General features: G+C 37.5%; 2 protein-coding genes across 2 annotated transcripts; one reads left to right on the plus strand and one right to left on the minus strand.

Moving 5' to 3' along the window:
* Positions 1 to 3,756: 3,756 nt before the first annotated feature.
* prok2 (prokineticin 2) lies at positions 3,757 to 16,843 on the plus strand. The gene is made up of 4 exons (XM_079882775.1): positions 3,757 to 3,839; positions 14,445 to 14,571; positions 16,508 to 16,633; positions 16,715 to 16,843. Exons 2-4 carry the CDS (start codon positions 14,500 to 14,502, stop codon positions 16,838 to 16,840), a joined length of 324 nt encoding a protein of 107 aa, XP_079738901.1. The 5' UTR covers positions 3,757 to 3,839; positions 14,445 to 14,499; the 3' UTR covers positions 16,841 to 16,843.
* A 3,974-nt stretch (positions 16,844 to 20,817) lies between these two features.
* Positions 20,818 to 22,960, minus strand: gpr27 (G protein-coupled receptor 27). The gene has a single exon (XM_079884233.1). The coding sequence runs from the start codon at positions 22,320 to 22,322 to the stop codon at positions 21,207 to 21,209; it is 1,116 nt and encodes a 371-aa protein (XP_079740359.1). The 5' UTR covers positions 22,323 to 22,960; the 3' UTR covers positions 20,818 to 21,206.
* Positions 22,961 to 26,357: the final 3,397 nt, after the last annotated feature.

The raw sequence follows: 26,357 nt of genomic DNA on the forward strand, positions 1-26,357 counted from the left end.
ACTTCGGCCGAAGTCATCTACACTTCAAAATGAACTCATAAAAGTTGTGTTCATTTGTGAAGATTATCACGATGAACAAAACGTGTAAGAAGCATAAGAATTGGTTAGTCTCAGACCTTATTTTCTGCAATAATCCAAAAGCCAATGGAAAAATCCTGTTGGGTTTTTGTCAAGGGAACCAGGGTGATGCCAACGCCCGAGTTGGCCTACACTTTAAGTTATTAATGATGATTTTACTGGGGATACGTGTGTAAATAATTGATATTAATAGTAATATATTAATTATTATTAATATAAATATATTAGTATTTACACTTTCAATAAAGTATATTCAACCCTGCTATTTTTGTGAATAAAATTGTATGAAAACACTTCAACTAAGGTATCAGTAAACCATCATAGAAAGTTTATTAATACGCATTCAAGTGATTCTGAGAACGTAAAGTTGAGTTACTGAGTTCAAATGAAAAAAGAAATCAAATTGGCTCTGAACATCTATGTACAAAATTCATATACATGTTATCCATATACATTTTGAAAGGATACATTTAATCTAGACCCTCAATTAATGGTTGCTTGTGCACTGAAATGGTATGTATATTTGACCTGGTTGCAAATTATTTAAGGGATTGTTCACCCTAAAATGAAAATTAAGTCATCATTTACTCACCCTGGTGTTGTTCTAATGTCATATGCCCTTCTCTTTTATGGACCACAAGAGGAGTTTTTTTTTTTTTTTTTTAAATGGCCCACTCACGCTTGTCCATATAATGGCAGTAAGTAGCGACCAGCATCAAGCTTTTTTTTAAAAGACGCAAAAGCATACCAGAATGATCCCATGCAACACGTGTCGTATATTCCAACTGTTCTGGGGGTATACAAAATGAAAGTTAATGCATTATTTAACGAAAATTCAGACCTTGGCCATTGGTATTCAATGCAGGTCCTGTGACTCTGTTAGCGCTGCAGTTCACTCTGTCTCGCCCAGAAAAAGCACCCCATTTGTGAGAAATCAACATTAACAAACATGCGACATGAAATAAAATCCATGTACCTTCTTCTCTGAGGTGAATATATCCATTGTGTTTGTTATCGTGTTCACATCTGTCAACTGTCGTTCTGACTGTCCGGAGAGATTTCACTTGGTGAAGAAAGTACAAGGATACTTTTTTTGTGATTTCTAGGCATTGTATTTCGTCTTTAATAATACATAAAATTTCATATGGTATACCCCAAAAACACTTGGAATATTCGTGTTGCATGTTGCTTTTTTTAAAAAGCTTGATGCTGGTCGCTCTTCACTGCCATTTATATGGATACAAATTCTCCTTTTGTGGTCCATAAAAGAAAAAAGGCATACAGCATCAGAACAACACCAGGGTGAGTAAATGATGACTTAATTTTCATTTTACTGTGAACAATCCCTTTAAATAAAAACAACTAAATTAAATGCCTGCAATATAATCACAAAACACTAGATAAATAATTACACTGAAAAAAAACAAGTAAAATTTAAAATTTTCAAATAAAAAGTTTTTGCACAAATATTTTTTAAGTAAATTTCACATGCATATTTTTATGTACATTTCACATACGGAATTAAGTAAACTCTACTTAACTAAGTTAAGTGAAAGTAACAAATGAAATAAGTAATGTTAACTTGGCTAGTAAAAGGTTGAGTAAAATCTATTTAGTTGAAGTTTCCTTTGCAATATATTTCACTCAACCAATATAACATTGAATTAAACCACACTTTTAAAGTATATGCTTTACTTAGAAACATTTAAGTAATTAATACAATAGTTATTCTAGATCTAAAGAATTACAAGTAATGTGAATGCAGAGACCTCAAAACTTGGTAGAAAATACACAATGACGGTAACATTTGATGGATCGTTTTTGTGTTTGAATGTGTCATTTTGAGTGGAAAATAAACTCCAAATGTCACAAAATGGCAAGTTACTAATCCTAAAAACAAAAGCAATGATGAAACAGTGCAAGAACAGATGGAAAACAGTGAATTATTTATTATTCAAGGCCCATTAATTATTCAAGGCCCAGTGCATGATGGGAACACAAGTAGAAAAGTTTATCAGTAAATCAGTAAGTAATTTTACTTAATTTTATAACATTTATATTTACGCTTTCATTTCTACACGCTTGAATTGAGTACTAATATAGAATTTACTTAGTTTTTTAAATTCTTGCCTGAACTAACTTTTTCATGTAAATTACGTTGTTTTTTTCTGTAGTATTTACTTCACCACAAAATCATTTTTGTGCGTGGATCAAATATTAGTTTAAATATCCATAGCATTTTACAATCATTTTAATCAGAGCAATACTAATTGCACTAATGTCTTCTGCCAAAGCACAGTCCCAGACTCACAGCTGTGGCAAAACCCAGTTCATTGGTTATGGCCTGATTGAAACTTCAGCCCAAATTAATCAAATAGATTGAAGTTGCAGTCCAAACAAAGCAAAAACAATCAATGACACTCTGAAATAAATGGGCGATGAAACATTCTAAAATGAGCAGAGTCTCAGAGGCAAGCTAAAATTTAATTAAAGTCAGACATTCATTTAGGTTATTGGAACTTTAACTAAATTACAAGAATAATAAATTACTGAACCTCAGAACCATTTTTAGAATGAAGAAACTGCAGAAAATATGATGCTGGCCCACGATCCAAATGTAGAACTTGAGATGGGGAGAAATAATTAGCCTTGGTTGCCAAGCAGCCGGAGAGCATGTTGATGCATGTGCTATTTGAAATAAGCTGAAAATGAAATACTTTTTGTTGTTGTTGGCTAATGCCCTAAATACCATTCAGTTCAGAGTTTGGGCATTTCAGCCATGAACTTGTTTGCATGCACCAGACACACCACCAACACTTTAAAAATCCATCAACAATTCAAAATGTGTAAGCTTACATTTTCAGATTTTTTTTTTTCTTTTTTTTCTTATTGTCAAAAAAATAAAAGTGGGCAAATAGGGTAAGCTGTGCAATTTTTATTAAATTGTGCTCTGGAAATGAGAGAAAACTAATAATTATATTTCAGTATGTCTGCTATTTAGTTTTTTTGTATTTGTAATATTTGTAATATTCATCATGAATGGTTTGAATATTCATTTCCTGCATTTAGAGGCTAAGCTTACAATGCCTATTGGTTATGCCAATGGCACAGCTTACCCCTATGCATTTGACACACTTTACCCCAAAGCTACCATTTTGGGTAAAATGGTTTATTCAATAATTCATAGCTAAATGTAGGCCAAATCATTTACATAGTTTTATACATTCACAATTCACCAACATATAATGCATGTTATACATTATACATACAGTTAAACCTGAATTAATTTGCTTTGACATAACATTGTTTATTTGCCATGTCGAACATTTTGTTTGACATGCAAAGTGTAAAAAAATATTCTAAAAAAATTGTTACAAGGACATGAGAGGGCAAAAGCTGCCATACAAATGAAAACACTAAGGAGTGGGTGGAATAATTGGTGTTGGGTGTAAACACATGCCTGCTGGTCTTCATTGTATCAGACATTTCTGTATTCATGAGGTTTCACATGCTATGAGACACTCAGCAATCCGTTATGACACCAAAAGACACTTCTACACTTTCTCTGCATCATCCTAACTGCCAAACACCCACACAAAACCCTCCTGATAGCACAGGGAACACAGCAAGAAATAATTGATGTGCTCTGTGTGCTTGTTTTTTTCACCCTCAGTTTGACACCTACCGAGGGTGCCAGTACCAGAACGTGATGGCACTATCCAGCTGCATCCAGACAAAGATGTTTCCTTCAGGGAGTAAAGGTTATTTCACTAGAATTTTCTATTTTAATTTCGGAAAAATAAATCTGTTTTTCTGTCAGTCTGTTTTTGAAATACAGTAAGTCAACTGAATATATTAAGGAAACTGAAAAAAAAAAATATATGCAAGCTTAAATGGAGAGCGAAATGTTTATTCTGTAGCTAGTTTATTCTGTTTATTCTCAAACTAGCTTATAGATGACAGTAAGGCTGACACATTAATACTAAAAGCCCAAAAAGTTTGGATTTCATGGGGACTTTAAATGCAATCTGATGCATGATACACACATAACACACATTTTTTATGCAATTTTAAAAAGGTTTAAAGGGATATTTCACCGCTGGAAAGATGAATGTTTATTTAAATTGGGTCATTTATGTAGTAGAAATGTGAAATTATTTTAGAAGTTGGTGCCTTCTAGACTGAGAAAAGCCAGAAAATGTATTTTTGGCTCATGTGGATGAAAGACAACAACTCCCAGAATGCACTTGCTTCGCTGCCCTACGAGGCCACTCCCAAGCCACACCTACCAGTTACAGAGGGCAAGGCAAGGCAAGTTTATTTATATAGCACATTTCATACACAATGGCAATTCAAAGTGCTTTACATAGAAGAAATTAAAATAATAAAAAGAAATAAGAATAATTAAAACAGTTTAGAAAAATAAAATAAAATACAGTACAGTACAAACAGTCAGACGAACAGCGGCACAGTGCTCATTCAGTAAATGCATAGCTAAACAGAAGTGTTTTGAGTCTGGATTTGATTGTGACGACTGTAGGAGCACATTTGATCTCCTCTGGAAGCTGGTTCCAGCTGCGGCTGGCATAATAGCTAAAAGCGGACTCGCCATGCTTAGAGTGAACCATTGGTATTCTAGCTGATATGATCCTAGTGATCTGAGTGATCTGTTGGGTTTATATTCAGTGAGCATATCTGCAATGTATTGAGGTCCTAGGCCATTTAATGATTTATATTACAGTAATAATACTTTAAAATCAGTCCTAAAACTGGGAGCCAGTGTAAAGACCTGAGGACTGGTGTGATATGTTCATATTTTCTGGTTCTGCTCAGAATCCTGGCGGCAGCGTTCTGTATGAGCTGCAACTGTCTTATGGTCTTTTTGGGAAGGCCAGTGAGGAGTCCGTTACAATAATCCACCCTGCTGGTGATGAAAGCAAGTTTCTCTAAGTCTTGTCTGGAAACAAAGCATCTAATTCTTGCAATATTTTTCAGATGATAGTATGCTGATTTAGTTATTGCTTTGACATGACTACTGAAACTAAGGTCTGACTCTAGTGTCATACCAAGATTCCTGACTTGATTTTTAGTTGTTTGACCCCTAGAGTGAAGGTATGCGTTCATCTTGAGAACTTCATCTTTGTTTCCAAACGCAATGACTTCAGTTTTGTCTTTGTTTAACTGAAGAAAGTTTTGGCACATCCAACTGTTGACTTCATCAATGCATTGGCACAGGGAGTCAATGGGGCTGTAATCGTTACAGTAGGTGATAGGGCTAAGTAGAGCTGTGTGTCGTCTGCATAGCTGTGGTAAGCAATTTGGTTCTTTCTCATTAATTGGCTCATTGGGAGCATATACAGGTTGAACAGCAGTGGCGCAAGAATTGAGCCTTGAGGGACTCCGCATGTCATGGATGTCCACTCAGACTTATTGGGCCCTATTTTAACGATCTGAAACGCAAGTATCAAGCGCGAAATGCAAGTAACTTTGTGGGCAGGTCTTGGGCGCTGTTGCTATTATACCGGAGGGATAAATTACTCTTGCACCCGGCACAAATCTAAAATGGGTTGGTCTGAAGTAGCTTCATTATTCATAGGTGTGGTTTGGGCGTAATGTGAAATAAACCAATCAGAGCAACATCTCACATTCCCTTTAAGAGCAGGCGCGCTTGCTCCATGGCAGATTGCTATTATAACGGCGGATTTGCCAGGCGCACGCCAGGAGTGGTTCACAGTCGAGGAGACCGACGTTCTCGTGAGGGCCGTAAAAGACAGAGAAGTGACATTTGTATGGGGATGGGAGAAACCCACCCAAATTAGCTTCGGTTAAACAGGCGCATAAAAATGTGGGTAAATGTGTAAGCTAGATTTATGCCTATTTTTTCACATCTTCATGGACACAACAATGATTTCCGTCGTGTGTTAATATTTTTCCTTGTAATAATGTATGGTTTTCTAAAAATGAGAACTGCTGCGTCTGTGTGTAGATGAGATAAGCAAAGTGCATGCGTGTTGTGCACAAGCTACATTGATTATGGCCAAGCATGCGCCCTTAAAATAGCATATGAATAACATGCGCAACGCGCCACTGACTTTAGACTAGGTTTTTCCTGGTCAGTTGCGGAATTTTTTTCTAAACCTGCAAAATAGCACCAGGGAACGTTTGCGCCGGAACACGCCTCCTCTTTGCGCTGAACCGCCCCCGGGACCGCAAGTTAATTTCCTAATTTACCGACGTGCGTCTGTGGAGGGAAAAGTCCACTGTGTGTGGGTGCAAAATAGGAATGATACATGCGTCGGTGTACAAAGTCAATTGCGCTGGGTGCAAGATAGGGCCCATGGTCTCCTATACTCACATAATAACCTCTCCCATCTAAGTATGACCTGAACCATTTTAGGACTATCCCAGAAAGCCCCACCCAGTTTTCCAGCCTGTCAAGAAGTATGTTATGATCGACAGTGTCAAATGCAGCACTGAGGTCGAGTAGTACCAGCACTGATAATTTGCCTGAATCAGTATTTAAGCGAATATCGTTTATCTTTATGAGCGCTGTCTCTGTGCTGTGGTGCGGTCGGAAACCAGATTGAAAATGGTCTAAGTATCCATTCGAGCATAAGAATTTGTTCAGCTGATTGAAGACAACTTTTTCAATGATCTTGCCTATGAAAGGAAGATTTGAGATCGGTCTATAGTTGCTTAATATGGTCTTATCCAGATGGTCTTTTTCAGGAGGGGCTTGACAACTGCAGTTTTCAGGGAGTTTGGAAAACTCCCAGAGAGAAGTGAGGCATTTACCACTTCTAGAAGATCTGCTTCTAAACTGTTTAACACACTTTTGAAAAAAGATGTGGGAAGTGTGTCAAGAGCACAGGTTAATGTTTTAAGGTCCTGTTCGGTTTCTTCCAAAATTTTGCCATCAATTTCTTTGAAATCAGGCATAGTAACTACTTTCTCAGGTGGTCTGATCTGACTGACCCCAGAGCAACTCAAGGATGTGCTGATCACCTTTCTGATATTATTGATTTTCTCAGAGAAGAAAGAAGCAAACTCACTGCACTTGCTGTCTGAGAGCATTTCACTGGGAATCTGGCTTGGGGGGTTTGTCAGTCTCTCTACAGTAGCAAAAAGAGTGTGTGTGTTGTTTAAATTGCTGTTTATAATATTTGAGAAGAAAGTCTGTCTAGCTTTGCCTAGTTCCATATTGAAAGCATGAAGGCTGTCTTTGTAGATGTTATAATGGACTACAAGTTTTGTCTTCCGCCACATGCGCTCTGCTTTTCTGCATTGCGCTCTGCTTTTCTGCATTGTCTTTTCATGTTTTGCACTGCTGTTGAGTTTCTCCAAGGTGCTTTTTGTCTGCCACTCTTCTTCCTGACTTTAACAGGAGCAATATCATCTATTACACTTTTAACTTTTGAGTTAAAAGAATCAAGGAGAAAATCAACAGAGTCAGCAGATATGCTTGGTGTTAAGGATATAGCCTTCATAAATAGTACACTAGTGTTCTCATTTAAGCATCTCTTCTTGACAGACACAGATCTAGCTTCAATGGCAGGAGAGATCAATATATCAAAGAAAATACAGAAATGATCAGACAGTGCTACATCCTTAATAACAATCGATGAAATGTTTAGACCCTTACTGATAAGTAAATCTAGAGTGTGTCCACGATTGTGTGTGGGTCCATGTACATGCTGAGTCAGATCAAAAGTTTTTAAAACAGTTTTGATTTCTTTTGCCATATTGGTTTCTGCATTATCTATGTGAATGTTAAAATCTCCAGCAATGGCAAAACAGTCAAACTCTGAGGTAATTGCTGATAACAGTTCTGTAAAGTCCTCAGCAAAGGCTGGAGAGTATTTTGGAGGCCTGTAAATAATGATAAGTAAAATGCGTGGAGCACCTTTTAACACAATACCCAAATATTCGAAAGACGGGTAATTCCCAAATGATATTTGCTTACATTGATCGATATCTTTAAAAAGAGCAGCTAGACTCATAAAAGTAAAGTTAGGAGGGGCTGTTTCATTGAGGATTGTTGCACTGCAGCTGTGTCTGATGAGAGGGGCTCATAAAGTGTCTGATGAGAGGGGCTGTTGCTCTGGTGTTATCGGAGGCTGTAATATGCTTGTCTTGGCTTCCCTTGCTGTTTTCCAGGAAGTCGTCCTTGGGTGCTGAATCTTGGAGCAGTTCTAATATGTTTGTGTGTGGTGAGCTCTGTGGGCAGGGCTCAGCTGAGATTCTGTCCGTGAGCAGAGGTTGTTGTGGCTCAGTGGTGTTATCATTGTCCTTGTGTGATATGTCAACCGCATGTCCACTTTGCTGCTGAAGTGAAGTCCTGTGGTCATTCATACTGTGTCCAGGCCGTTCAGATTGAGTGGTTTGGCACACACTGCAGAAGGATGATTGAGGGAGAAGTAGATATTGTCCTTTAGCACTCTTGAACCAAGTTTGTTTGGGTGGTGGCCATCCTGATGAAACAGTTGTCTCTGACTCCAGAAAAGATTGAAGTTGTCAATGAAGTTCACTCCTTTTGTATTGCAGGTTTTTTGCAGCCATGTATTAAGCCCAAGCAACCATGAAAACCTGTTTGTTCCTCTTGCTGGGAGTGGTCCACTGATGAATGTTTGAACTTTCAGTCTTTTAAGTGTTTCAAAAAGTTCATTGAAATCCTTCTTAAGGAGTTCTGACTGCTCTTTATGAATATCATTCTTCCCCACATGAATGATGAGTCGATTTGCAGTCTTATGTTTCATCAGAATGTTCTGAAGTTCCCTGTTTATATCAGAAGTTGTTGCTTGTGGAAGGCAGCACGTAGTTGTATTCCTGCTGCTAATGTTTCTGATTATGGAGTCCCCCACTATCAGAGTCCTGGGCTCGGCTGCGCTCTGAGCTGAGTGCCGCTGTCTGCTCGACCTTGAGCGCCAGTTAGCATCAGTGTTAGCTACTGGCTGATTCAGTCTGTGTTCGATCACATTCATCAAGTTTGGGGATTCCTCATTTACATTCATTAGTACTTCAAATCTGTTCTCAAGATGTATAGGCGGTGGTAGGAGACCAGTGTTTGCAATCCTTGTCAGAGCTGTATCTGGGGTAGAGGATGCTACTGCGGCAATATGTGATGCTCGTGACAATCTGATGTCTCGAGTGCCTTTGGGTCTCGCTCCCTGTTTGTGCCATCGATTTGTAAGTCGATCTGCTTGTTTCTCTACCTGTCGAGGAGCACTAGTTTCATGGAACTCACCGGCTATATGCTGAGGGTGTCCATGGCGAAGCTCTGTTGTGTGTGGCGTCTGGTTTGGTGGTCCCGTAAGTAACTTTGTTTCAAGACCGCAATCCTTTGTAAAAGTCTGTGGCAGTTAGTGCAGCAAGTAGATTATTGAACCAGAAGAGGCATTTTCTCTCTTATCTTATGAATGTAGGCAGTTGTGTTTTCCTTTCCCCGGAATGTAAGCTGGTCGGGTAAAAGAATTCTGCGTTTTTGTAGTAATCCAAACTTTGTCGTTTGAGCACTGTGCTAATTTGCTGATAAAAGCGATAGAGCAAAGCGCGGAGCAGTAAGCAAGAGCGTCCGAACAGTAGCTGAGCAGGCTACTAGTTGACTCGAAACTGAAAAGACGCTGTTTTATCGTGAGTCTCCGTGACGAGTTAGTTGATAAATTAATTTAAATACTAGCGTTTTTTCCATCGAAATGGTGCTAAATTGCTTTGTACCGGGATGTACAGCCAAAACCAGGAAAGGACAAGCAGTAAGTTTCCATTATTTGCCGGTTAAACATTTGGAGTGGTGCAAACAGTGGCTGTGGGCTATCAACCACCCGAAGTTTGGAGAGGACACCGATATGGAGGGAGGCTGGTTGGAGTGAGATCCCACCCCCTATGGGCAGGTTGAAAACATGCGGAACTAGCTCCTACTACTGGCTGTAGTCTCTAGCCTCTGGCCAAAAAAGCCTCCGATTACGCTAAATGACGATTTTTGCGTCATCAGAGTTTTTTTTCCAGACACACAATACAGAAATCTGTCTCAGGGGGACATGAGGAAGGGAAGCACGGTCATTCGAAAATACTACCGGCTTTCTACTGATACAAAGCTTAATGCTAATCGGTAAAGTATCCCAAAGAGCTAATGATGCAATACTCTCATACATTTGAAAAAATGCATCAAACACAAATATTACACAATGTGTGTTATTATTAGTTATCAGTGATCATTTTTATTAGTTTTATAAATTGTTGAACTAATTAATAGTATATTTTTGTGTATTTTCTTTTAATATTATTTTCTGTTCTGCGAGTATGTTTGTATATGGGCTTGCAATGCATTCTTAAGCCAGGTGCACACTTTGCGATTTTGGCCACGATTTGGCCATATGAGACAAATTTTGCAAATCCTAAAAGAATCCTCTGATCCTAGGCTAAAATAGTTAGTTTGACATGTTCACAGGCAGCCGATTAATGACCATTGAGATCATTTGACCTCAGACGAAATTCTGGCAGTGTCAGAAGATTTGACTCACAGTCCTGCAGTTTGACTTCTCCGACGACGACCGTCAAATTGTCTTCGTTTTTCAAGACAAGCCATGACCAAAATAAACGTTAGAGATTTCTTTGTAGTCACCATTTCAATCCCGCGTGTAATGCAGCTCACATCACCGAACGCGTCATTGATTGATGATGTAAAACTTGTGCATGCGTGCGTTTTTAACGCGTCTTGACTGTCGTACAGTCTGACATTAATGACAACTGAGATCTTACAGTGTGACATGGCTTACAACGAGGATCAGGTTCGTACAGTCTGACAAGCAACAATCGTACTATTATAGGACTATATAGGACAATAGGACTATTATAAATCGCACAGAGTGCACCTGTCTATAGCGTTTCCGTCCACCGTCCAATTTATATGTGAATTTTTGGGTTAAAGATGTGCATAAATTCAAAAAATGTGCATAAAAAAAAGTATGTGATCAATGAAGGTGCATAATTTTTTTTATTTAATAAGAAGACATGCTCATAAATGATGATGGAAACACATTTTCTGAATAAATCCCTTGATGCGCAACAAAACACTTTGCCTCAACAGAGGATGTGATTGGATACCTGGACTAACCATTGACTATTTTCACTGCACTGCATCTCAAATGTTGGTTTGATCATTCTGAAATGTCTGAGCCAAAGTCTATCATCAAAATGGTTGGGTTTAAATACCTCCCAGAACCATCTCAAAGATTGCCTTCCCAAGCAGCAGATCAGTCTGAAATATAGTGCTTGAGTCAAACGAACATGTCCTTATTTCTCATTAGAGACCTTGGCCAATCTGTTTTAAGTTAGGTTTCTGTTTAGCATTAAACATTTATGCTCCCCACTAATTCTTTGTAAGTCCTTCATAGGCTACAAAAGAGCTGCTATGTAATCATCTCTACTGCAAGTTTGCTTAAATCCCGTCTCTAAACCATCTGCTCCATTTACTCAAGCATAATAAAGGATTATGGCACTGGATTATGGGGGTCTTGTTAACAAACCATGATACTACAGAGAAGGCTTAGATAAATACGTATCGCTGAATTTTACGATACAAGACTGCAGTTCTACTGGATTTCTGCTCATATGGTCCTCTTTAGCCATTCACATCACTCTTGGTCTGAAGTCAAAAAATGTCAGCACTAATAACTCTGAGATGATGCAGGAGAGAAGCGTTGTGGGGGAAGGAGGCCAAACACCTGGCACACTGAGAGAAATAGAAAGAGAGAGAGGCACTAATGGGATATTAATAAGCCCTTTATGAGGCTGAAACTACATTACTGTGCTGGCAGCAATGTCCACTATTACGAAAGCAGTACAATGCTTGAGCTGTGTTTAAATTGACTTTTGTTTATAAATGCTTATAAAAATGTTCTTTAAATTATGTGCTTATGGTGGTCATGGCGGAAAAGATCGTATTTATGAGTCGAACTCACATAAAGTAAATACGAGTGGGAAGCTTGGGATTTTCTTTAAGCCCAGAGTTTAGGAGTTGAGGGCGTGTCAGTGAGAAATATGGCGGAATGCCACAATATAGGCCTACTTATAGGTATTTAACAGTGACCTTTTCAGGCTTTTTTACTGACCGAAAAATAAGCTAAGTGCACAAAATATAATTGCATTGTAATATAACAATAAAATATGTTACGATAAAATTACATCATAAATTAATTAAAGGGTTAGATTACCCCAAAAAAAGAAAATTCCATCATTAATGACTCACCCTCATGTCGTTCCAAACGCGTAAGACTTTCTTTCATCTTTGGAACACAAATGAAGATCTTTTTGATGAAATCTGAGAGCTTTCTGTCTCTCCATTGACTGCTACACAACTACCACTTTGACGCTTTAAAAAGTTCATAAAGAGACCGTAAAACTAATCCATATGAACTGAGTGGTTTAGTCAAAACTTTCTGATAAATCCAGGTAAATATCACTTGTGAACAGAATATTTTGGTGCATAATTTCCAATCAAGCTGTAATTTTTATGCAGAAAGTGTGAAATATTTAAGTGTGAAATGAAAAATGTGACATTTAATATACATAAAATACTAGCTAAACCATTAGCCCTAACAAGAGGCTGTTTAATTTTTTTTTTTTTTTTATTACAAATGTAATTTCCATCACTGTCATTTCAATCACATAATTATGTGAAGTGTCCATAGTCGAAGAAACAGCCATAAATGTATACATCATATAACACAATATTGAAACTAATTTATTTTAAAGTCGCAATGTAACGGAAATAAGGATCAGTGAGTTACTGATAATTCAAGTGTCCAAACAAGTGAAATAATATACCATGTAGTATTTTAAAAATGGGGAAAAACAATATTTGTGTAAATACGTAGCGACAAATCATAGCACATGGGGCAAATTGTATAAACATTTTAAGTGGATCGCTATGGAAAAATACTATTTTATGAAATTTGAAACTGCTAAAACAGCGGGGAAGATGGATGGGCATTAATTTGCATTATACACACATGTGGAAATGTCTACATTTAAGCATTTAAATGAGCTTTAAAAGCTTGCCCTGTTACAGCAGATTTAGTGTTTGTGAACCAATTCAGCAGGTTCAGAGTAAATGCAGACATGAGGGTGAGTAATTAATGACAGAATTTTCATTTTTAGTTGAACTAAAATGTGAACATACTATACCTGTGGTTACTCGGACAGGACACGTGTGATCTGGAGTGGAAATGACTTCATATCCATGACATAAAACTCAACTTAAAATAATAGTAGCAATAATCCTACTTGTTTTGAGATTTTGTGTTCTGATACAGTGACATTCATACATTTTCACGTTTGTCTGAAGCGTACAAATACTTTTTTATCACTTGAATACCTAAAAGCAAAGCAAGGTGGGACATTCTTACTGTATAAAAAGAAAGAATTTAGTATTTGTGTCTGTCATTAGCAGCACCCTTTCAGTTTCATATCCAAATTCTGAGATTGAAAAGCTATTGATTTATCTTTTTGGGTGCTTTCTAAATTCTTTTGATCACAATTTGGATGGGCAGCTCTTTCACATTCCTTGCCATGCGTAAAGGATGTTTTCAACCTATTCTCCACCTTGAACTACCGTTCTTCATGTTCAAGGACGTTTGCATGTGACGTGGCCATCCCTGGCCTGGTGAACCAACACCATTCATAGCTTCCCTTTATCATTTTTTTTCCATTGCCATTTCAGAATCTTATTAAAGCAAATATTGAAGAAGTAAAAAAAAAACTTAAAAAGACCCCGAGAGTGGGAAAAAAAAAACACCTTTTGTGTGGCAGGAAATGAAATTTGGGTCTAAACAGGTTTAGTAGCCTTGGGAATTATTGTAGGTTTTGCAGGTCAAATTATTATTATTTATTTAACATAACATTATTCCAAAACGCACCGAAATCCCATGCACAAGAACTATTGATTTTCTAATTCAGAATTGTAATCTTTTTTTTTTTTATGTGCATGCATTTAAATTCAACAGACCGTGTCACGACAGTGGAAAAGATGTCTATCAGATTTAAGGGAATGTTATAATTTGGATGTGAGGGTTGTACTGTGTGTCAGGCAGGTGGGCAGTGGGGGTTCGACTGTATTACCTTGGTTTTTCTTTGTTCCTCTTTCATACTCCATCTCTTTTGCGTATAAAGACGTGACTCACTGATAACTCTGAATGAAGGACAGTGCTTATAAACCATCCGTCCCTCATCAGAACAACTGAGAAGCTGCCTCTTCACATTTTGGAGTATACATACATACATATACTCACATTTTACGTGAAAACCCTTTGTGTCTGTTGGACATTGGCACCTTTTTTTTTTTTGGTTGTTTGTTTTTTTTGCGTTTGTAGTGCTTGGATCCTCCTCTCAGGGGAGAGAAACCTGTGACACCAGCGTTTGAAGACCATGACATCCAACATTTCTTTCTTTCTCTGCCTGTTGGTGGTGTCTCTGGGTTCGACTGCAGTCATCACCGGGGTGAGTGACCCTTACAACTTACAGGACCGGTCTGGTCAAGTGGATTGAACACTGTAGAACACTATAGATCACGAGCATTAAATTATTTCTTTCGTTTATTCAATCCTAATAGTAACATTGTTTGGAAATCACTGTTTGAGTGTCAAATTTGATTGAATTATTCATTTTCATTTGAGGTATTTCTTTAACAATTATTTACTGCATCTATACAGTTTAAGTGCCATTGATGTGTAAGTTTTGAGGTAGACCATTTTTTTTTCATTAGAACAAATTACAGTATATTTAATTTCTGCAGTGTAGAACTATTATTGGAGTAAAACTGAGGGGAGATTTCTGTTTATTATTCATGTATGTTTGTAGATATATATAATGTGGATGGATGGAGAGAGAGAGAGAGAGAGAGAGAGAGAGAGAGAGAGAGAGAGATGTGTGATAGATAGATAGATAGATAGATAGATAGATAGATAGATAGATAGATAGATAGATAGATAGATAGATAGATAGATGAGTTCTGTTTATAAGTTTGCATACCCCAGAATATGGAAGAAAATGTTGATAATTTTAACAAAATAACAGGGATCATAAAAATTGCATGTTGTTTTTTTTATTTTATTTAGCACTGTCCTGAATAAGCAGTTTCACATAACAGTAAACACTAAATGTATACATTATGTATATTTATGATTTATTTATTATTTTATATTTATTTATTTGTTTGTTTGCTTGCTTTTGATTTGTATCTGGTTCAGGGACAATACAGACTGTTGAATTTTTTTATTTTATTCATAATGCTATTTTTATTTTGTTATGTTAACTTATTAAAAGAAGTCAAGTCATTCGTTGTCATCAAGCCTCAATCTTACAAAAGTTTTACCATGTTAATTGAAAAAAAGAGGATTTGCTGGTCATTATGTATCAATAGAAAAGCATAAAATGCATGGCAGTTGATTTCATAAAAGGTACAAAACAATTTTTGTTAACATCTTGACTGCCTAGAGAACCTTTCTTAACATAAATTTGACCAAAATCAGTCTGCTAAAGGCTGTTAACTCCAATAGCTGATGTTAGATTGTCATTTAGACAAATCAAAGCTTTGCATTTCACTTTTAACATGGCATGTTTCCAGCTTTTAGTGCACACACAATTCAATAATGTGATGTAATAATAAAACAATACATTTAATACCGCACTGCACATATTCATTAGGAATGCACGATATATCGGCCACCATATCGGTTCATTTTTAATGTCATTGTTATCGGTTTGATTAGAAAATTTCAGATGCGCACTGTTCGCCATAATGGTTTTGAATTGCTTGAAATATGATTGGAATCACTTTATGCGATTATATAAAAATTATTTAAAAATTTGGATTTAGATTTATCGGCCAATGTAAATGTATTTCAAATATAAAGAATTATCCAAAATTTTCATATCGGTGCATCCCTAATATTCATGCATGCATGAAATCGATCGTTCCTTGCCACTGTAAAGTTCAAACTCACAGAGCATTTCTATGGTCAGCAGAGATGCCTTGCTGTTTGACATGAATGTGTTGGGATGCTCAAATGCATTTCCTTCACACCTGTCAGGACAGTAAAAGTCTACAGCGCTCTCAAAATATGCGAGAGTGCTGTCAGAACACCCCAGGCCTAATGGAGATGGAGGCATGGCATTTTCAAACACAATGAGACCATCATCCTACACGGCCTGTCAGAGCAAATCAGTAGCCTGGATCCATGAGAGAAAATCCTATACCACCCATGGGCTTATGCTCACTGTACATAGCTTTACAAATACATTATATGGTGGATGAGGTGGACACACTGAACATTTCATCACTGATATGCTTGCTTACTAGAGTGAAAAGTGGACATGTTGATGTATTTATAATGAGAAAGAGCCCTAATACCTCTGTGTGTGTGTGTGTGTGTAGGCATGTGAGAAGGACTCTCAGTGTGGAGGTGCCATGTGTTGTGCCGTCAGCCTATGGATCCGGAACCTGCGAATGTGCATCCCAATGGGTCAGAAGGGAGAAGACTGTCATCCAATGAGCCACAAGGTTCATTTCCTCACTTTCCTCCTCACATTCATTATGATTTTTTTATGTTCCTGTTTTTTATAATCTTTAATTTCTATTTAGGTGCCATTTTTTGGGAAGAGACTCCATCATACATGCCCATGTCTGCCCAACCTAGCCTGCATCACCACAGACGATGGCACGTCCAAATGTCTCCCGCCATTTCCTTTCCAGGATCAATACCTGTGATGAAGATGCTTGATCACTGTATAGCATGCTAATGTTTGTATAAAGTGTATAGTTGTAAAAGTGTTTTAGATCTATTTATTGAATGTATTTAATCTTCATGGAAAATGAATAGAAAGTAAGAAAATAGAAATTAGCAAATGAGGTCATAAAATGCAAACAGTATTGGCAAAATGTCGAAATATGACCTAAATAATATATTTCCATTGCACAAAAGGTTCTTTATTGTGGAAAAGGGTTCTTTAGATCACTAAAAATGTTCTTCACAGTAAGGAAATGAAATGGTTCTTTTAAGAACTGTTTGCTGAAAGGTTCTTTGGGGAACCAAAAATTGTTCTACTATGTCATCGCTGCAAAAATCCACTTTTGGAACTTTTTTTTTTTTAAATGCCCCTATGCTTTTTCGAATATCACCTTTCATGCAGTGTGTAATATAGCTGTTTGTGAATGTGAGAGGTCAGAAAAGTTTTAAGGATCAAATTGCACAACAAATAAAGTTCCTAAAAGAAAGAACTGATTCTGAACTACCGAAATGAGTCTACTTTGACCAGCCCTCAAACACTGTAGTTGTAGCTGAGGCCTGGAAGAGTTTGGTTTGTGTCGTCAGCATGTCGAGAAGACGCTGTGAATCCACTTTGCATGCACTTCATTCTAAGCACTTCATGCGATTCTCGCGCTGGAATTGATACAGAAATAAAAATACGCCATCGTTACCGTTTGTATCACTGTGTTTACAAGCACTGAGGAAGCCACAGGAGCTGAAATTCAAATATGGTAATAGGTGTTTCGTTTCGTAGACCAATCACAACAGACTGGGCTGTCTGACCAATCAGAGCAGAGTAGGCTTTTGGAAAGGAGGGGTTTAGAGAAACTGAATCTTCGAACGAACCGTTTTCAGACTCTTTGAGAAATGAGATGATGTGCAACGTATATTATGAGAACATTTAAGTTTTTTTTTTTACTTTGGATGCATGTAAACCTATTGTAGGAGACCTCCAAAACAAAATTAGAAACCTTTAAAATAGCATAATAGGGGCACTAGAGTGTAGTATCAGATTATAATTGTACTTTTATAAATACCATGGTACTAAATGATTACTGTATTTATTTGCCATAGTATTTACATGACACTCCAAGGTACTTCAAATAATAGTGGTATTAGTATGGAACATATGCAAAATATGCATGTTTGAAAATACTGTTTTGTAATATTTTTTGGTGCATTTATCTTGCTATTTCATAGTAAATATAATGCAAATCAAATAACAATGAATATCTATTTAATTCCTGCTATCACAAATAACTCTATTTAAAATAACTATTCAACTGGTTTAAGTATCCAAATACTCTGTGGCATTTTGTGTAGATGAGTGTTTGAGCTTATAGAGGATGTGTCAAAGCTCGGGCAGTACTATTCTTAAAATGCTTACTCTTGTATTCCTCACTTCAGTGTGTCATTGTGAAGGAACTGTCCTGGGAATGGGGCCACTGTCACTTTATTTACTCTCCATTGCAGCACTGAAGAACACTGAGTGCTGGAGCTGGAACGCTGTGTAAAGCTATTGTGTCTTTGTTAAATAACAGACACAGATATAAAGAAAACTCTTCTGTAAGTTGTAAATAGGCTTTCCCTTTTGAAGAACCCTTTCAGTCCACTAAGGTCCATTTGCTTGAACAAAATAAAGTGTGCGTCGCATCCATAAATTGGAGAGAAGTTACACTGCGCTGTTGCATGGATAAAATATTCATGGCCTGCTTTTCAAGTAAATATGTCTTTCCATCAGACTATAACTGCTGTTTTAATGCACTAGATGGAAGGAGTCCAACAGAAGGCAATATGTGTGGTGCATCTTACACAAGAGGGGAATGCTTTTTTATTAAAGCAAATGCCTTGGTCTATATGTTTTCCCTTGGGCGCTGCAGCCACCATTCTGATCAGCATGGCAAGACAGAAACCGCTCTAAAAACAGTTTGTTCATATATGATATGGTTGTGTTAACAGCTCAGCAGATTGTGGCCTATTTCTATCTCTCCTCTGGGTCTTCCATAGATGGCAAAGGCCGTTTAAATAAAACACTCCAATTAGCTGATGGAGCTTTTCATTCTATTACTATGTAGAACGCTCACAACATGAGTCAACAATGCAGTTTCTCTTCGTGAAATGAGCAGTTTGTGTTTCTTTCTCAATGACATTTTCATGTTAGGATGACAAGAAAAGAGGGAAAATTTAAAGGGATAGTGCACCAAAAAATGACTCACCTTCATGTCATTCCAAACCTGTATGACTTTTATCCTTCTGTGGAACACAAAAGAAGAAATTTTGATTGATTGAATATTACAATTGGTGAGATTTTTATCAAAGAAGAAAGTCATACAGGTTTGGAACAACAGTGATTTCTTTTAAATTATCCTGTTTTTCCCTCACTGCAAAAAAAAAAAAAGAAAAATGATATGATCAATAAGAAATGACAACAAATGTTTTTACATTGCTTTAACTCATCAAAACAATTTTCAACTTTTTTAAAAGTAATACAAGATTCATCGCATTTTTTAAGTCTGTTTAATGCAATTTAAGTTGAAATGACTTAAATATCCAATTTGATTGTACTTAAAAAATTAAGGCAGCAACTTTTCTTTTTTTTTTACAGTGGTTAGAATTCTTATGTAAATACTCAGGATTGGGCGGGATGTAATGTAAAAATGTAAGAAAAAACAATAGTTGACTGCTAACCTAAATATTAAGGGCAACACGTCACCTTCATGTCTATGGTGTTTATGGCCTTGTCTCTTTCTGATCCCTTTTTTAAACAGAATTGTTTTCCCTCTTCAGGTATTTCCTGCTTTCATGTATAAAGCAGCTCTCTGGGATGCACTGTTTACATTTATTGAAGACAAATAATCTTATTTCACATTCATTTCATTTCATTCATTCTGTCAGTGCAACGCACCAGATGACACAAGGAAGGGGAGGTTCAGGAAAAAAGGGCTCTGTATTATATAACTGTCTGTAGGAGGGGTGGGGGGATGGAAACGCAGCCAAAAAAATTCTCCCTGGATGAGTGTGTCTGAAACATCACATTACGGCTTGGGGTTTTTTCCTCACAACATCTAATGAGATGGAGGCTTAGCACAATATGTACAAAAAGCACATGTTTTGCAGTACGTCAGTTTAGTCTGACATGCCAACAAAATCCCCTCTTAATGCCTTGTTGGCCCTTTGCTTGCATTTGTCCTCAAATTTGAATCATTTGCTTTAGCACACCAACACAGTACATTTATAATCATTTATTTTAATTAAAATACAAACCATGGTCTCCTCAACACTGACCCATCAGCCAAATTTGCATGTGTCCACTGAAAACTATTTTCCGGTATTGAAAGTGACTGTGAGAGGGACTTGATTTATTCACATTTAGTCCGTGTGATTGTAAAAAACCACTGGCCGTTTTGTTCACACAAAAAGTCATAGCAAATATATTACATATCAGTTATAAAGAGTTCCAGAATATAAATAAATCATCTTTTTACATTATTTACATCGATATGTGGATTGCATAAATGTGGATATGGATCTTCTGATATGCAACGTTGGTCTTTTTCACCTCTTACTGAAAGAAAAGATCACATGCTACAGTGGCCCCCCCAAAAAAGTATCAGGATATGTATTATGCCATTGCATTAGATACCAAAATATCAAGTGGCATTCATTTAATAAAAAGAAAAGCACATTAATGCAACAAAATTCAACTGGGTTTAAATAGGGGAGACTGGAGAGTGTTTTAACACAGAGTGAGTTTAACCAATCAGAAATGAGCTCACTATTATACATGATGATTCTATTCAAAAATATGAATGATTTAGTAATTTATGTTTATATTTTATGTATTTGTATATATTAATATTTGAATTTTTATATTTCATTGTTTTTCTGTATGACAATTATATGTTTTTGAAAATATATGATATAAATATTTCCCCTTTGTTTCCCTTTTTGTATTGAAATGGATTTGGCAGTTAGTGATGGGGGTGGCATAATCATGATTTTAAAGAAATATATCTGATTACCACAAGAAATGAATGCACAAAAGTTAAAACATACTACATTATTTATATTAATGTTACACCCATTCCCAGTAGAAGGGTGGCTTGTTAAAGCAGTACTTGTAAAGTCAAGTAAAGTTTGTACTTGACATGAATACTGTTTAGGGAGAAGTATTAGAATAATAAACTGCTTTAATTTGAAGAAGACGAATACGGGAATATTATAATCAAAATATGACGTTTAAACACTCCTCGGTCTCACTACTTTTTGGGGCCACTGAATGTAGACGAGCAGGCAGAGCCGGTGAAAACAAGTGAGTAGAACACTTCAAATCACACAGTAGGGCTCCATGGGTGTTTGTGTAGTCAGGCAACACGGCAAACAGGCTCTGAATCTCATCCTCAACTCCTTATTGAATATGAAACATATGATGGGATTCGCCCCCGCTTGGGCGAACGTCAACCACACGGCCGCGGTCAGGAACACCTGAGGAAGCGCGTTTCCCTTCACAAACACCCGGATGTAACACGAGACGATGTAGGGCGCCCAGAACAGCAGAAACGCCAGCGTTATCATGTAATACATCTTTCCTATCCGTTTCTCCATCTTGAACTCGTCCAGCACGAGCAGCCTCCGGTTGGCGTTGTGTGACGCTTGTCTGATGCCCACCAACGTCGGCGGCGTCGGACCGCGTCCAAACCCCGCGATCCAGTTGGCAGCGGCCTGGCCCGTCGCGCCAGGTCCGTGAAAGGTCCAGTTCTGGCTGATAGCCGGAACCAGCTGCGCGGGTTTCATTTTACGGTGGTCGTAAACAAAACACAGCATTTTGACATACACGACGTGCGTCGTGGCCACAATCACAGCCAGCATGAGCATGAAGCCCAGCGTGTCGTTGGCTTTCACGTATCTGTGCTCGAATACGCACTGCTCCTCCTCGCGAATAAATTTGTAGGTCCCGACATCGAAGACGGGTGGAAACGCCATGGCGACTGAAAGCGTCCACACCATACATATCACCGCGACGCATGTCCATAGCGTCATGCGTTTGGAGTAGAACCTGTGGTGCGCGATGGCCATATAGCGCGTAACGCTGACGCAGAACAGAAGAAACGCGATGTGGAAGCAGAACAAGACGGCCATGAACGCAATGATCTTGCAGCTGAGGATGCTGTAGCTCCATAGGGAGCCGCTGTTGATGGAGATCATCACGAACGGGAAGCACACAGCCGAGCGGATGATGTCTGCGACGCACAGGTCGAGGAGGAAGTAATATGGAGCCTTGTGGAGCGAGCTGTCTTTCAGCACCAGCGCGGAGAGCACGGTGTTCCCGAGCAGGCTGATGCAGGTGATGAGCCCCAAAGACGCCAGTTTGACCGCAGACGCAGTGATGGCATAATTCTGGAGTGAGGGGATGCTTCCCCCTGGATCACTTGTGTTCGCCATCTGTGCAAGCACAACCCAGCCTGGGCTTTGTAATCCGACATTAAGCAGTCCTGGTCCCCCAGTTTGATGTACAAAATATCAGCCGTTAACAATCAGTTGAGTCTTTTATATGCCCATACCTCTAGCCGTTTGGAGATCCAAGACGTCGTTTTGTTCATGTCAGCGACGCACGATTCTTCATTCTTCAAAGCAGATGCTGGGTAATCCATTATTTGCTGAAGAAAAGACACCCTAATAAACACGTATCCGTCTCACTCTCCATTGATCCGACGATCTGAAAATCGCGCTCGTGTAGGCCGAAAACAACCCAAGACGCTTCATCGAAATATTATTTTTGAATAAACAACAGCCTGTATAGGCTACGTACGCATCCAGTCTATTGTGGAGATCGCGGCGGAGCATGTAGTCGTCTTGTCTAGTGCGTTCTTGTTTTGGGGGTGATGAAGGGGGGAGTATAATGGGAACCTCCGATGACAGCAACGGTGGGTCCGTCTGGAGAGCGGTGCGATTCTGACACTGTCTACACTGGAAACAGCCGATGACGCCTCGCGACGCGTCGCGCCGCAACGGCTCGAGGCTGTCTACACTGAAGCTGCACGTCATCTTGGGACGTTCGCTAACGCGGGCCAATCAGCTGTTAGCTCGATGACTTCGACAACAGTGAAATAGATGAATACATCTTTATATAAAGCCTACTTTCTATATAACATAAAAGTCTTTGTTATATGCGTATCTGTAGCAGTAGGCTACTAAAAATAAAAATATATATATATTTTTGCAAAATGCTTACTAAAAAAATAGTTTGCTACAAATTCATGTGCATAAAAAAGTTAGGAAAAATAGTTGATTTAAACCAGCAGAGACCACATCAGCTGGATCTCATGAAACGGCCAGTTCTTTAAATATATTAGTGATTCAAATTCATCGCCATCTGAGAAGGGCTGTGGTTTAAATCCACAATCTTAAACCAAGTGGTTCTGCTAACAAACTAGAACTTTCCTCAGAAGAACTTTATGTTTAGCTACTTAAGCCATTTTTGCAATTACTTTTAAGAAACGGGTCCCAAAGTCAAATTTAGTGGATGTACGCCTAGTAGATTAGGCCTATTTACATCAGTCTTAACACATAGTTCGTGGTGGCAGTTCATGCTGTGTCGTTTAAGGTGGGCGGAGCGCTGTCCGTGGTGCTGAAGTGTTATTATGACTGATACCTGTCAATCAGCGCGCTGTTAACTTGATAAAGTCACTAAACCTGAGAACAGTAATAGAAAGAAACCATTTGAAGTCACAAGAGAGGGAATATATCAAACAAATGTCCAGGGCAATGTGTGTGCCTGAATCGATGGTACTTTCATTTCCAGGAGTCAGTTTTGTGATGAATAGCGTCATCTAGTGTTTAGATATTGTCAAGTCAAGTCAACTTTATTTATATAGCGCTTTTCACAATACAGATTGTATCAAAGCAGCTTCACAGTATTAAATAAAATAGTACATCAGTGTTTGTTTCTAGTGTAAAACGTCCACGTTTGGTAATGCTGATCAATAGTATTGTTGATTGATTAATTAAATTAATTAAATATTGTCATGCAACTAAGCACAATTTCAACTGTTTCGATATATATTTCATAAAATATATCTAATAGCAATCCCGATAAAACAAAATATTAAACCAAGTGACATTCATTGTAAAAAAAGTGACCCCAAAAATATTTTGACACTTAAATCACACTTTAAAAGCCATTGCATTAGATAAAAAAATATTAAACCAAGTGACATTTATCGTAAAGAAAGACAGGACAAGCACAACATTAAAGCAAAACATTTCTCAATAAATACATATATAAAACAATATACATATTGTTCAAAATGAATATGGAAAATGTTTTGACACTTTCTGTTGTCAAACATGTAAAATGTCCAGTTCATGCATTGAAGTTGAACCACACCTGGGTTTAACCTAGCAGGGTTTAGGGGCTAAATGACTTCATACTCTAATGAATTGGGGAAAAAGTAAATGAAAGTAACAAGCATCCTGGTAATTAGCAATTTATGACGAAAGGGGGGAAATAATCTATGCTTCTAAACAAATCATTAATCCCGGTCTTGAAATGAAAAGGCAAAACAAAACCACAGACAAAGAACAAACAACCAACAAAAGACAAATACTCACTTGAACAAATTGATTATGTGATCAATTCAGTAATTAAACATCATAACTATTATAAATGTGGGTGCAGATAAATGAGGGGCCCTTCTTCCTGACCAAAATGGTATAGTCCAGATTCCTGCTTGAGTGACTTAAAGGAGAACTCTGGTCAATTTTAACATTGAGCTCATTTTTTTGTACATTTGGAGTGCTGTCAATACAGAGAACAACGACAAAAATCGGTGTTGCCTACACCGTGTTATCCTCTTTTTAAAATGTGCACCCTGTTGACTTCAATGGGGCAAGTTTTAAACCTGCTTTTAGCCTCTTAACATCCTTGATGTGTCATTACAAGTGCACAGGTCATGTGAATGATTCCTTCGGAGTGAACGCGGGTCAATCTGACTGCAGTAGATGTGAAAGATATCAATAAAAATTATATTTATTTAGCCAGCGCTCATACCTGTATTTACATCCTGTTTTCGGTCAAAGTCCATAGTAATCGATTGTCGAGTTCACGTGCATTGGTTTAGTACCTATGATCATGCGTGTGAACTCGACAATCGATTACTATGGACTTTGACCGAAAACAGGATGTAAATACGAGCGCTGGCTAAATAAATATCATTTTTATTCATATCTTTCACATCTACTGCAGTCAGATTGACCCGCGTTCACTCTAAAGGAATCACTCACATGACCTGTGCACTTGTAATGACACATCAAGGATGTTAAGAGGCTAAAAGCAGGTTTAAAACTTGCCCCATTGAAGTCAACAGGGTGCACATTTTAAAAAGAGGATAACACGGTGTAGGCAACACCGATTTTTGTCGTTGTTCTCTGTATTGACAGCACTCCAAATTTACAAAAAAAATGAGCTCAATGTTAAAATTGACCGGAGTTCTCCTTTAAAGGTGGAAGGCCCACCCATATTTTTTTTTTTTTTTTTAAGCAACTACAAAAGGACTCCAAAAAGGGAAGTCAGTTCTGAGAAAAACTTAATATAATTGCTGATGCCACTTGGTCTGAAATGTCATAATGAAATTAAATTCATACATTCATTGTGACTTAAGTGTGCTTTTTGGGGCACTGTAAAAGCATAAAGTGCCTTCTTTGGATGCAGTTATTAAACACAAATGTTGAACTAGTTTATAAATATAACTTAATAACCTGCTTTCTGGTTCACATGAAGCATTTATGGAAGCTTGTTTCCGCCACTAAATAAAAAATAAAAAAGGTAATTGCAACTTTTTAAAACTTTATAACTCGCAATTATGATGTAAAGATGTAAAATCTGAATTGTGTGAAAAAAAATCTGAATTGTGGGATAAAAAATGCATTTTTTTATTCCATGGTGGAAACAAGCTTCCATAATAATGACAGGCATCAGAAATTATTATTTTTTTTTTTTTTTTACCTTGATTTGATCATGTGTACCAACTTTGTGATTTGTGTCTTAAGTTTGATATTAAATGAACTCACAGTACAGTTAATAGGCTCTTTGTATTAACGCTTATGTTCTGTTCATTTTAATAGGTCAATTAAGTACATTTTTAGTTTATGCTTAATGACATTTTCTAGTCTTAATACTTTAACATTATGAAATGATTAAAGTGTCCTCCATCACACTGTAAAAGGTACATTGCCTATGAGCAGAGTCTCAGAGACTGCAGGTATAGGCCTAAAAAACATGAATAAATACAGCATTTTAACACCTCTCTCAAATTGTACTTCTCTGCAGAGGTGGACAATAACAAAGTGCATTTACTTGAGTACTGTACATAAATACACTTTTTGAGTATCTGTACTTTACTTGAGTATTATTTTTTCTGGAAATTTTTTACTTTAACTTCACTACATTTGAAAGACAAATATCGTACTTTTTACTCC

Source organism: Squalius cephalus, assembly GCF_949319135.1.
Source record: "Squalius cephalus genome assembly, chromosome: 10".
NCBI classification, from domain to species: domain Eukaryota; kingdom Metazoa; phylum Chordata; class Actinopteri; order Cypriniformes; family Leuciscidae; genus Squalius; species Squalius cephalus.